This window comes from Mauremys reevesii, linkage group 24 (genome assembly GCF_016161935.1).
Source record: "Mauremys reevesii isolate NIE-2019 linkage group 24, ASM1616193v1, whole genome shotgun sequence".
Classification (NCBI taxonomy): domain Eukaryota; kingdom Metazoa; phylum Chordata; order Testudines; family Geoemydidae; genus Mauremys; species Mauremys reevesii.
The window spans coordinates 22112572-22126220 of record NC_052646.1 but is presented as its reverse complement, the minus strand read 5'-3'; the positions used below and the strand labels follow the sequence as shown (position 1 = coordinate 22126220).

The window sequence follows — 13649 nt, the reverse complement described above, 5'->3', positions numbered from 1 at the left end:
GATTTAATAATTTACCAGACACACAGACACTGGTGAAAGTTGTGGGGGACAGAAGGCATTCCCTAAAATTTTTGCAATAGGGGGGGGCTCTGCTAGTCTGCACCAAGCCTCATGGTTCTGCTATCTGTAGTTTCTTTCCCTGACACAAACAGTTCTTTCATCACCGGAAGTTTTTCTATTAGCTACAAGATTACTTGCTGGACAGTTCTGCTTTTTGCTACAGGTCTCACCTTTAGTTTCAGTGCATGATCAGGGAGGGTCTGGGCAGCAGCAGAATCAAGTCCATTGGAAACATGGGCCTCACCACAATGTATGACAATTTTTCTGAGGTAAGTGTCTTCCAGAGCTCAATTTACTGTCTATAAATTTGTCGCAGGCTGTGGGTCTGTGACAGAAAGTACCCTGAGCCCATACCCTATACATTATTGTAATAATATTTGTACAAGGTATGTCTTGTAAGATATCATTTGAAAACTCATAATTTGCTGGTCAATATTGTCCTGATAAAACGTATGTGGCAACCTTGGATGTGAAGTTATATGATTTCCCTGAAGGATGTTGTCATAACTATAACGGGAAGGATAACAACCCTCCTGTATACAATACTATAAAATCCGTCCTGGCCAGAGGCACCAAAATCCTTTTACCTGTAAAGGGTTAAGAAGCTCAGGTAACCTGGCTGACACCTGACCCAAAGGACCAATAAGGGGACAAGATACTTTCAAATCTTGGGGCGGGGGGGGGAAGGCTTTTGTTAGTGCTCTTTGTTTTGGGTGGTGTTCGCTCTTGGGACTAAGAGGGACCAGACATCAATCCATGTTCTCCAAGTCTTTCTGCACAAGTCTCTCATACGTCAAACTTCTAAGAAACAGCCAGGCAAGGCGTGTTAGTTTTATTTTTGTTTTCTCAACTTGTAAATGTTCCTTTGCTAGAGGGAGGTTTATCCCTGTTTTGCTGTAACTTTGAAACTAAGGCTAGAGGGGGTTCTTCTGGGCTCTTTGAATCTGATTACCCTGTAAAGTTATTTCCATCCTGATTTTATGAGATAAACTTTACCTTTTCTTTTAATAAAATCCTTCTTTTAAGAACCTGATTGATTTTTCATTGTTTTAAGATCCAAGGGGTTTGGATCTGTGTTCACCAGGACTAATTGGTGAGGGTATACTCTCAAGCCTACCCAGGAAAAGGGGTGTAAGGACTTGAGGGAGGGGATTATCTCAAATCTGCCCAGGAAAGGGGGGGTTAGGGACTTGGGAAATATTTGGGGGAAGGCAGAGTTCCAAGTGGCTCTCCCCTAAAATTTGGAACACGCTTGGTGGTGGCAGCTTACTGTTAACCTAAGCTGGTAAATAAGCTTAGGGGGTCTTTTATGCGGGACCCTACATCTGTACCCTAAAGTTTAGAGTGGGGAGGGAACCGTGACAGATGTTATTAACATGTGTTCCAAACTGAGGTTTGTCTCAAACAAAGGAATGTGTGCTGTGCTTAATTTGCATATAAGCAGTAAACAGAGTCATCAAGCACAAAGGGAGACAAAGGGAGTTCAAACACGTGGGAAAACCAGCAGGGAAAATCCTTACCTATGGGCACGCTCTTCTGAATTTCATCTGGAAAAGTTTTCCAAGAGGTGGGCTGACACACTAAAAAGGGGGACAAACACCACAAAACACCTCCTCCTCCCTCTCTCTCTGTCCATTGATTCATTGCACAAGAAGGGACAAAGGAAGAAGCCATTAAACAGAAGAAGGGGTCCTGGTCTAAGAAGTTTGGTCAGTAAGAATGTTGAGGACACATGGTAAGAAAAACTTTACTTTGAATTTAACATAGTTTGTTACGTGCGGCACCAGTTGCATTTTATCTTTATTTTTCTTGTAACCATTTCTGACTTTTATGCCTCATGGACTTGTATTCACTTAAAATCTCTCTTTATAGTTAATAAATTTCTTTTACTGTTTTATCTAATCCTGTGGCTGTAAATGGAAGAGGCTGAAGAACTCTGTAATAATATGCTGGCATATGATTATCTTAAAGAAATAACAGACTTGACATACTTGCATGGTCCAGGAGAGGGCTGGGCAGTACAGGACCAAGATTTCTAGAGGAAAATCCAGGAATGAGTTGGGATCCAAGGCTGGTGAGAGCCCAGGGGTGGCTGGCTGGCTGCAGAACGCACAGACATAGCTGAGAGTGACTTGCAGGCTGGAGTGTAAAGGGCACCCCAGGTCAGAAGGCAGGGGTGACACTGCTATTCATTGGTCTAAATTGTACAGGGTCACTGGGAGAAAGAATGCTGGAATCCCAATGTATCATTTCTGAACCAGGGGGGTTAAAGGCATTAGTAATGGCCATTCACCCAAGAAGTCAGACAGTGTCGTGGGGACCATGGCCACAGAGAGCAGACTCTGACTAGGGGGGCCTTGTATTAGACACATTTCCCCAGTGTGATATTTGACCTTTGGGGAATGCTAATTGGGCTGACCGGGAGTTCGGGGGCTGGCTTCCAGGTTACATTCTTCAAACCTGACCCTAATATGTTTAATAGTAAGTGAAGGCACGTTCCTGCTGTGCAGTGAATGAGACTGATCATTACTCATTTGAAGCTGATAAAGGCAGCCTTGGAGGGTACGGATAGGATACAGAGGGACCTAGACAAATTAGAGGATTGGGCCAAAAGAAATCTGATGAGGGTCAACAAGGACAAGTGCAGAGTCCTGCACTTTAGGATGGAAGAATCCCATGCACTGCTACAGACTAGGGAGTGAGTGGCTAGGCAGCAGTTCTGCAGAGAAGGACCTAGGGGTTACAGTGGACAAGAAGCTGGATATGAGTCAACAGTGTTTCCTTGTTGCCAAGAAGGCTAACAGCATTTTGGGCTCTATCTGCCAGCAGATCAAGGGACGTGATCATTCCCCTCTATTCAGCACTGGTGAGGCCTCATCTGGAGTACTGTGCCCAGTTTTGGGCCCTACACTACAAGAAGGATGTGGAAAAATTGGAAAGAGTCCAGCAGAGGGCACAAAAATTATTAGGAGACTGGAGCACATGATTTATGAGGAGAGGCTGAGGGAACTGGGATTGTTTAGTCTGCAGAAGAGAAGAATGAGGGGGGATTTGATAGCTGCTTTCAACCACCTGAAAGGGGGTTCCAAAGAGAAAGGATCTAGACTGTTCTCAGTGGTAGCAGATGACAGAACAAGGAGTAATGGTCTCAAGTTGCAGTGCTGGAGGTTTAGATTGGATATTAGGATAACCTTTTTCACTATGAGGGTGGTGAAGCTCTGGAATGGGTTACCTAGGGAGGTGGTGGAATCTCCTTCCTTAGAGGTTTTTAAGGTCAGGCTTGACAAAGCCCTGGCTGGGATGATTTAGTTGGGGATTGGTCCTGCTTTGAGCAGGGGGTTGGACTAGATACCTCCTGAGGTCCCTTCCAACCCTGATATTCTATGATTTATGGCCCATAACTTACAGCTGGAATGAGAAGGCAACAGATGTGCACTGTGAAGCCAAAATGACTGTGCAAAGCTCCAGAGATCTTTTAAACAGGACAACAACTGAAACACACTGAGTTTTCACATTCAAAGCAGCAAGAACGAAGGGCAAATGTATCCTATAGGGGCCTTACCATAATACCAGCAGCATATGCCCCATAGGTAAAAGTTTCACCAACACCTGAGTGATTTAGAAACCAAAGTGCCATTTTCAAGGGTCTCAAATCCCCACATCTCTTGAAAATGGGATTTAGGAGGTTAAGGAACTGGAACGTCTGAAACGTCTACCCATCATCCATTTCCATGTCTGCGGGTGTGGCCCTGACAGGGCTCATGCAGGGCTTGGGGTCCCATTGTGCTGGGGGCTGTACAAGAGTCCCTGCCACCCAAATACTGAGGTAACAGATTGGGGAGGCCAGGGGCAACAAGGAGACTATCATGATGTCTGATTGCTAATGCTGCCAGCTGCCCTCTTGCCATAACTAGGTCCAAATCATTATTTTTCAGCTGACTCTCCAGCATCCTCCTCCCACGGCAAGCACGTGGGAGAAAATAAAAGCTGTCCACAGAGAGCCCCACCCCACATGGCTCAGCAAGGTTTGGCAGGTGATGTGTGTCTGTCACTGGTGTGTCTGTCATTCCCCTCTAATTCCCCATTCCGGGTTATGCTGATGTCAGCACAGGCGCCCCTGCCTGGCACAGTCACAAAGGCTATGGATGGCATGTAAACTGGCTTGTCTCTCTGGCATCCCCTCTAAGCCCTCCTCTCTCTCGCTCTCCCTCCTAGGACTACAGCAGCTACCCGGACATCAGCGAGGACACTGCCCCCTGCAGGCTGGATGCAGTCAGCGAGTTTGGACGGTACTTCGTCCCCCCAGTCTTCACCCTGGTCTTTGTGGTGGGGCTGGCAGGGAATGGGCTGGTGCTGGTGGTGCTGGGACGGCGACGATGCCCCTGGCACCTCGCCGACCAGTATCTCTTCCAGCTGGCGCTGGCTGACATACTGCTGGTGCTAGGGCTGCCCTTCTGGGCTACACAGTTTGCCCATGGCTGGGTGTTCGGGGAGGTGCTCTGCAAACTGGTGGGGGCGCTATCGGCAGTAAACAGCTACAGCAGCATCCTGCTTCTCGCTGGCATCAGCATCGACCGGTATCTGGCCATCGTGCACGCCGTGCAGCTCTACCGGCGCCTGCGAGCCCTGCACCTGCACCTGGCCTGCACCCTCCTCTGGGCCATCTGCCTGGCCCTCTCTGCCCCGGAGCTGCACTTCCGCACCGTGCCCTTCCAGCCCCAGGGCCAGGCCTCCATCTGCCACCGGGGCTTCAAAGCCCATGAGGCCCAGGCCTGGCGGGTGGGGCTGCACCTCACCTCCTTCTTCCTAGGCTTCCTGTTGCCACTGCTGGTGATGCTCTTCTGCTATGGCCGCATTTTCTGCACACTGCATCGGGCACAGCTGCTGGCCAGGCACCGCTCACTGCGGCTGGTGCTGCTGCTGCTGGCACTCTTCGTGCTTTGCTGGGCCCCCTTCCACATCTTCCTGCTGCTGGACAGTCTGCAGCGCCTGGGCTACATTGGCCGCCACTGTGCTCTGGAGCGTGTGTTGGACTTTGGGCTGCTGGTGACCGAGGGGCTGGGCCTGCTGCACTGCTGCCTCAACCCCCTGGTCTATGCCTTCGCTGGTGTCAAATTCCGCAGGGAGCTCTCCAAGCTGTGCTGGAAGGGCCAGCGCCACCGCCAGCGCTCGAGCCAAAGACAGATCCTCTCCACCCAGGAGCAGAGCCACCATAGAGGGGGAATGTCAGTGCACAGCACCCCGGAGGGGGACACAGACCATGGCTACTCAGTCATGCTGTGAGAGTGGCTTGGGACAGTGCGTGCCCTGCTCCAAAAGGCTGGGACAGGGCCTCTCTGTTCAGGATCATACCGATCAGGGACACCAGTGAGGATACTGCACACCCTGTACATTGCACCCAGCCCCAGTTCCCATCCCTCCCTCCCCCAGGGACACTAGAACTGGCTCCTGCACAGAGAAACCCTTTCATCTGTGGATCCCACCCCCCACCAGCCCCTTCCAAGAAAGGATGAGGGGTGTTGCAACAGCCCCAGGCAGGTTACAAAATGCCGAGGATGTAACATCATGCCCTGCTGCACATTCGACTGGGATCTACCCTCCAGGGTTCATTTGTCTGTCTGGGCTCCATGCTGGCACCCGGGGCCAAGAGCCCAAGCACTAGGAGACACCAAACCACCAGCTCCACCTGCAGGGCCCTTGCATGGAGAGCTCGGGAGTCAGCTGCCGAAAGAGCTACCCCTTGGAGAACACTGCTCCTCTCAGCTCAGAGACCAATCCAGTAAGGGCCTAGCCACTCTAGGTGCAGCAAGTTAAACCACAGGAACTCAGCATTCAGAAACATCCAGACGTGGCTGCCCTGCACCAGAGTCAGCAGCAGCTCTGACCACGCAGCATGATTCCATGCTGTACAGCACACCTGTACAGCACAGGAGCCAGACTTGGGGCTCTGCACAATAATGCAAAGCTCATCTAGGCTTGCACCCTATTACACATCCTCCCACACTCCAGCAACCCAGTTCCATCCAGTGGACAGTGGGACTAGCATGCCCATCCCCAGCCAGCACAACACAGCAGCAGTGACCAGAGGCCATGGCTTGCTGCCAAGCTGAAGATACAGACGCTGTTATGCTGGAGCCAGTGGTGCTGGAACAATTTTTAGAGTAAGCCTTCCCATGTTGACTCTGAGCAGTCTGGGGCAAGGACTGCCCTGTCACCACCCAGCCAGGCTTCTCAGCCCTGCTGCAAAGCACATGATAATAAAGAGCTCTGCAGCCACCAAGGCCTTGTATGAATACATGGGCATTGGGGTTCCCAGTCTGTGCTCATCCCATGTTGGCATCTCAGACTGGCCAGTCACCAGGTCCTTTAGCAGCCAGGGGAGCTTGGCCCAGCGAGCAGGTCTGGGGGAGCCGCAGCAGCTGCAAGACATGTCTGTACCTGAACACATTCGTTATGCTGGGGAGCAACGCCTACAGCTTCAGCCGTAGGCTCTGCACCCCACAGGAGCTCCATCCTCTCCCTCTGCAACAAGACCAGAATCCTCCCTCTCCCAGCCCAGATCTCATGTAGTAGTAGGATTTTACGTTTGTAATTTGTATAATTTAGAATGAAAGATAAAGAATAATAATGTAGCATGCATTAAATGTATTGATGTATGATTTGACCATATCCTGCCAGCCACCCTTTCTGAAAGCAGAAAGGAATGGCCTAGTGTGGCATTGGTAAAGATGCATCAGCCAGAATCTTGTGTCTGAAGCTACTTTTCAAGTGACAAACCTTTACGGTCACCACCTTGCTGTAGGTTTAGCATTTTTGAAATAAGAAAGAATGTTAACTGTTGAGAATAGCCCACTTCCACCTTAATTGAATTGGCTTGTTAGCACTGATCCCCAATTGGTAAGGCAACTCTCATCTTTTCATGTGCTGTGTATTTATACCTGCCTCTGTATTTTCCATCCTATGCATTCGATGAAGTGGGTTTTAGCCCACAAAAGCTTATGCCCAAATAAATTTGTTAGTTTTTAAGGTGCCACAAGGACTCATTGTTTTTGCTGATACAGACTAACATGGCTACCACTCTTATCTGAAGCTGATTTCAAGATGTTCCTGTTCAAATGCTTTGTGTAAATGTGATGGGAGCGGGGCAGATTTGACCTGGGAATGTTGCCAGGGAGTTACATTGGGGATGAGAAGGAAGCTACCTGAGCTGTAACTTGAGTCAAGAGGGGGATGGGAAGAAGTGACACCTTCTGCGGAGACTGAACAAAGGAGAGGAGGAGGAGAGGGGAGAGAGCTGCTGGAGGGATTTTTAGAGTCAGTTTGGGCTGGGTGGTGCAACGCAGGGAACCCCAAGCTGGGGTCTAAGCTCCCTGAACCCCCCAGAAGGACTTGATTGAGGGGTTCTGGTTGTACCTACAAGCCCTGCTTGGGACTGTGTTCCTGTCATTTAATAAACCTTCTGTTTTACTGGCTGGCTGAGAGTCACAGTGAATCTCAGGAAGAGGGGTGCAGGGCCCTGACTCCCCCACACTTTGAGACAGCAAATTAATCCTGTTTTGTGTGTGAATGAGGAATGTGTGTGTTAGAACATAATTGTGAAGGCCATCACTGGACCAGATGTTCTAGGGAGGAGTTGAGGATGGACATAAAGGCACCAGGAGATTGCAACATGCCCCTATTAAGATGTCAGAGGAGGGCAGATTGATGTCTCTAAAAGATGTGGCAGGCACCCATCAATTGGGACAAGATAGCTGTGATCAAAACCAGCATGGGGTAATGAAAGAACAAGATAAGGGATGAGAAGAACAATCTAAGAAAACAAGCACTCCTCAAATGGCAATTGATTACAGCATGATGATGCAAAATTCATTGGTCCCAGTGAAGGAAGATCATAGACTATCAGGGTTGGAAGGGACCTCAGGAGGTCATCTGGTCCCACCCCTGATAGAGTTTTGCCCCAAATCCTTTCCTTAAGGACTAAACTCACAACCCTGGGTTTAAGCAAGCCAATGCTCAAACCACTGAGCTATCCCTCCCCCCCATTCCAGTAACCCCTTCCAGTGCTTCACCACCCTCCTAGTGAAAAAGTTTTTCCCTAATATCCAACCTAAACCTCCACCACTGCAACTTGAGACCATTACTCCTTGTTCTGTCATCTGCTACCACTGAGAACAGTCTAGATCCATCCTCTTTGGAACCCCCTTTCAGGTGGTTGAAAGCAGTTATCAAATCCCCCCTCATTCTTCTCTTCTGCAGACTAAACAATCCCAGTTCCCTCAGCCTCTCCTCATAAGTCATGTGCTCCAGCCCCCTAATCATTTTTGCAGCCCTCCGCTAGACTCTTCCCAATTTTTCCACATCCTTCTTGTAGTGTGGGGCCCAAAACTGGACACAGTACTCCAGATGAGGCCTCACCAGTGCTGAATAGAGGGGAATGATCACATCCCTCGATCTGCTGGCAATGCCCCTACTTATAGAGCCCAAAATGCTGTTAGCCTTCTTGGCAACAAGGGCACACTGTTGACTCATAATAAACTACATAATCAGTATATAAACAGGTTGCTTTGCCATGAAATTTTGAGTTCATCCTGCCAAAACTTCCCCGGAGCATCGTGTCACAACTGACGGAACTCGGCTCCTCCCTACCCATGATCAACCTAGCTGGCCACTAGATTGATCTGGACTCTGGACTGGTAACTATAACATCGCCTGGCGGGACAACGTGTGCATGTGTGTGTGATTGAATGCATATGCTAATTGTTGTACCTCCATTAAACGCAGCGCATTGCCTTTTCCCCTGAAAAAGATCTCGTGTGCTTCTTATAAGCATAACACTCATCCACACCCCACTCTGACCACCCACCGGGCTCTCTGCCTCCTAGCCCCTTCTACTGCAGCCTCTCTCAACCCCTATCTCCTCTCCTCCCTCTATCTCCCAGGTCCTCAGAGATCCAAAGCCAGGCTGGGCGCAGGCCGAGGGTCAGGGAGATTTTCTGGCATCAGCGAGGCCTGGTAGGTTGAGATTCTTGGATAGAGAAACTCCCAGCAGCTAGTTACCCATCCCCTGGCACAGTACCCCCTCCAGCAGGTCCCAGGTAACCAGCCAGCTGCCACATGCCCTGATCCTGGGATGAGACAGCTCATGCACCGCTGTGGAGTTAGAGCCACTGCTCACTGCCTTAGGGGACATGGTGACAATCGGCCTCAGAATGCTAGAGGGGTGTGGAATGTCCCACAGCCAGGGAAGAGGGAGGCCAGAATGGGGCTGGCCTGGGAGCCGATGAATAATGGGGGAAAATGCAGGAGAGCAAGGAATACCCCGAATGAGAGCACAAAGCAGCTCTGCATCCTGCTGCATAGCTACCTCCAGGGCCGTCCTTAGGATTTATGGTGCCCTAGGCAGCTGCCTATTCTGCCTATGGCTAAGGACGGCCCTGGCTACCTCATAGTAAATGAAAACAGCATCCCAAAGCTGGGGGTGCGAAAGTCATGTGGGCGGGGGGTGCATCCAAGACTGGTGGGAAGAACACCTCAACTGCCCAACACTGTGGCATTTAATTTCAAAAGGGGGAACTATACAAAAATGAGGGGGTTAGTTAGACAAAAGTTAAAAGGTACAGTGACTAAAGTGAAATCCCTGCAAGTTGCATGGGCCCTTTTTAAAGACACCATAATAGAGGCCCAACTTCAATGTATACCCCAAATTAAGAAAAACAGTAAAAGAACTAAAAAAGAGCCACCGTGGCTTAACAACCATGTAAAAGAAGCAGTGAGAGATAAAAAGACTTCCTTTAAAAAGTGGAAGTCAAATCCTAGTGAGGCAAATAGAAAGGAGCACAAACACTGCCAACTTAAGTGAAAGAGTGTAATAAGAAAAGCCAAAGAGGAGTTTGAAGAACGGCTAGCCAAAAACTCTAAAGGTAATAACAAAATGTTTTTTAAGTACATCACAAGCAGGAAGCCTGCTAAACAACCAGTGGGGCCCCTTGATGATCAAAATACAAAAGGAGCGCTTAAAGACGATAAAGTAATTGCAGAGAAACTAAATGGATTCTTTGCTTCAGTCTTCACGGCTGAGGATGTTAGGGAGATTCCCAAACCTGAGCTGGCTTTTGTAGGTGACCAGTCTGAGGAACTGTCACAGATTGAAGTGTCACTAGAGGAGGTTTTGGAATTAATTGATAAACTCAACAGTAACAATTCACTGTGACCAGATGGCATTCACCCAAGAGTTCTGAAAGAACTCAAATGTGAAGTTGCGGAACTATTAACTAAGGTTTGTAACCTATCCTTTAAATCGGCTTCGGTACCCAATGACTGGAAGTTAGCTAATGTAACACCAATATTTAAAAAAGGTTCTAGAGGTGATCCCGGCAATTACAGACCAGTAAGTGTAATGTTGGTACCGGGCAAATTAGTCGAAACAATAGTTAAGAATAAAATTGTCAGACACATAGAAAAACATAAACTGTTGAGCAATAGTCAACATGGGTTCTGTAAAGGGAAATCGTGTCTTACTAATCTATTAGAGTTCTTTGAAGGGGTCAACAAACATGTGGACAAGGGGGATCCGGTGGACATAGTGTACTTAGATTTCCAGAAAGCCTTTGACAAGGTCCCTCACCAAAGGCTCTTAAGTAAATTAAGCTGTCATAGGATAAAAGGGAAGGTCCTTTCATGGATTGAGAACTGGTTAAAGGACAGGGAACAAAGGGTAGGAATTAATGGTAAATTCTCAGAATGGAGAGGGGTAACTAGTGGTGTTCCCCAAGGGTCAGTCCTAGGACCAATCCTATTCAATTTATTCATAAATGATCTGGAGAAAGGGGTAAACAGTGAGGTGGCAAAGTTTGCAGATGATACTAAACTACTCAAGATAATTAAGACCAAAGCAGATTGTGAAGAACTTCAAAAAGATCTCACAAAACTAAGTGATTGGGCAACAAAATGGCAAATGAAATTTCATGTGGATAAAGGTAAAGTAATGCACATTGGAAAAAATAACCCCAACTATACATACAACATGATGGGGGCTAATTTAGCTACAACGAGTCAGGAAAAAGATCTTGGAGTCATCGTGGATAGTTCTCTGAAGATGTCCACGCAGTGTGCAGAGGCAGTCAAAAAAGCAAACAGGATGTTAGGAATCATTAAAAAGGGGATAGAAAATAAGACTGAGAATATATTATTGCCCTTATATAAATCCATGGTACGCCCACATCTCGAATACTGTGTACAGATGTGGTCTCCTCACCTCAAAAAAGATATTCTAGCTTTAGAAAAGGGCAACTAAAATGATTAGGAGTTTAGAGAGGGTCCCATATGAGGAAAGATTAAAGAGGCTAGGACTCTTCAGCTTGGAAAAGAGGGGACTAAGGGGGGATATGATAGAGGTATATAAAATCATGAGTGATGTTGAGAAAGTGGATAAGGAAAAGTTATTTACTTATTCCAATATACAAGAACTAGGGATCACCAAATGAAATTAATAGGCAGCAGGTTTAAAACAAATAAAAGGAAGTTCTTCTTCACGCAGCGCACAGTCAACTTGTGGAACTCCTTACCTGAGGAGGTTGTGAAGGCTGGACTATAACAATGTTTAAAAGGGGACTGGATAAATTCATGGTGGCTAAGTCCATAAATGGCTATTAGCTAGGATGGGTAAGAATGGTGTCCCTAGCCTCTGTTCATCAGAGGATGGAGATGGATGGCAGGAGAGAGATCACTTGATCATTGCCTGTTAGGTTCACTCCCTCTGGGGCACCTGGCATTGGCCACTGTCGGTAGACAGATACTGGGCTAGATGGACCTTTGGTCTGACCCGGTACGGCCTTTCTTATGTTCTTATGGGATGGAGCTAGACAGTCCAAGAGCCAAAAACTGAGGGATTTAGAGGCACCAATAAAAACCTCACAATCATCCACAGAATGCATGTAAAACAGCAACACCTTCCAATAGCCCCTCTCCTCACAGCCACCATGGTGAGCACAGGCCCACCCTGTGCAATTCTTTAGAGACCACAGAAACAGCATTTGCACACAGGACACCAGCGCTGGGCTCTATGTGGCTTGCCTGTGAGTTTATAACAACAGGATTAGCATTTGCTGTGGCATTTTGGGTTGCTGGTTTTGGGCTGCCCTTCAGGGTCAGGCAATCTGATCTCATGTGGCCAAGCACACCACAGTGATAGCATGTAACCTGTTTATGCTTGGGATGAGAGTTCCTGTCCTCTGGGCCCCTATGATCACTTCTAGAAGAGTTAGGGCCAGGTTTACCTTTAAATCCTTCCCTACTCTTGAACTGGGGATAATGGTGATTAGTTTTCCCCAGGGGTTTATACCAGTGGTGAGCTGCAGACATCTTAAACTTTCTAACCTTAACTCTGTAAGAATCAGGAGTAACCTTGAACCGCCTTAACACAGAATCTTTAAACCACCCATAAGCCAAGGCTTCTTGTTCCCCCAATTCCTGGAGGAACAACTAGTTCCAAAAGGGCTTTTAAATTTAACAAAAGCTCTAGCAGCTCCCTACCCTTCCCCCGGCCCCAGCTCACCTCACTCCACCTCTGCCTCCTCTTCTGAAGCTCCTCCGGCTTCTCCTCCCCCTTCCCAGCTTCCTGCGAATCAGCTGTTCAGCGGGAAGCCTGGGAGGGCTGAGAAGAAAGCAGCGGCTTCCACCAGGTGAGCTTGAGCTGGGGCCGGGGGGCAAGGGCGCCAGCGGGAGGAGGGCTCCAGGTGCCGCGCTGCCCGGTGAGGTCACGGCCGGACCCTGGGGCTGGGCGGTGCGGCTCTTGCCCCCCGGGTCCAGCTGCGACCTCGCTGGGCAGCTGTCCAGCCCCCGGGTCCGGCCGGGCGGTGCGGCTCCTGCCCGGCCCCGGCCCCAGGTCCGCCCGGCGGCGTGGCTCCTGCCCCGGCCCCAGCCCGGGTCCAGCCCGGCGGCGCGGCTCCTGCCCCGGCCCCCGGGTCCGGCCCGGCGGCGCGGCTCCTGCCCCCGGCCCCCGGGTCCGGCCCGTCGGCGCGGCTCCTGCCCCCGGCCCCTGGGTCCGGCCCGGCGGTGCGGCTCCTGCCCGGCCCGGTCCCTGGGTCCGGCCCCGATCTCAGCCAGGCAGCACGGCTCCTGCCCAGCCCCCGGGTCTGGCCCCGATCTCGGCCAGGCGGCGCAGCTCCTGCCCGGCCCCCGGGTCCAGCCCCGACGTCGGCCGGGTGGCTCCGGTCCCAGCCCCAGCCCAGCTGGGCCCCCACCTCCAGGCAGCACGGTAAGGGAGCAGGGAGCGGGTGTTGGAAGAGGGCAGGGGAGTTGGGGGGGTGGATTAGTGTCAGAGCGGTCAGAGGGCAGGGAACAGGGGATTGAACAGGGGCAAGGGTCCCGGGGGAGCAGTCAGAAAGGAGCAGGGGTTGGATGGGTCGGTGGGGGGCAGTTAGGGGTAGGGATTCCAGGGACAGTCAGGGGACAGGGAGAAGGGGTGGTTGGATGGGGTAGGGGTCCCGGGGTGCCATCAGGAATGAGAGAAGGGGTTGGATGGGGTGGCAAGGGGCAGTCAGGGGACAGGGAAGGGGGGTGGATAGGGCACGGGTCCTTGCCAAGAGGCA

The 13649-nt window shown here is 49.9% G+C and overlaps 1 protein-coding gene across 1 annotated transcript; it reads left to right on the top strand.

The window, feature by feature from the left end:
- Positions 1-293: 293 nt before the first annotated feature.
- LOC120390121 (C-X-C chemokine receptor type 3-2-like) lies at positions 294-5467 on the top strand. Its single transcript, XM_039512434.1, has 2 exons — positions 294-329; positions 4276-5467. The coding sequence occupies exons 1-2, from the start codon at positions 294-296 to the stop codon at positions 5341-5343; spliced, it is 1104 nt and encodes a 367-aa protein (XP_039368368.1). The 3' UTR covers positions 5344-5467.
- Positions 5468-13649: the final 8182 nt, after the last annotated feature.

Bases quoted from the DNA above. Each gene is read 5' to 3' on its own strand.
- LOC120390121 (XM_039512434.1), top strand. From the start codon at position 294: ATGGGCCTCACCACAATGTATGACAATTTTTCTGAG. The intron at 330-4,275 runs GTAAGTGTCTTC...TCTCCCTCCTAG, and splicing joins TGTATGACAATTTTTCTGAG to GACTACAGCAGCTACCCGGA.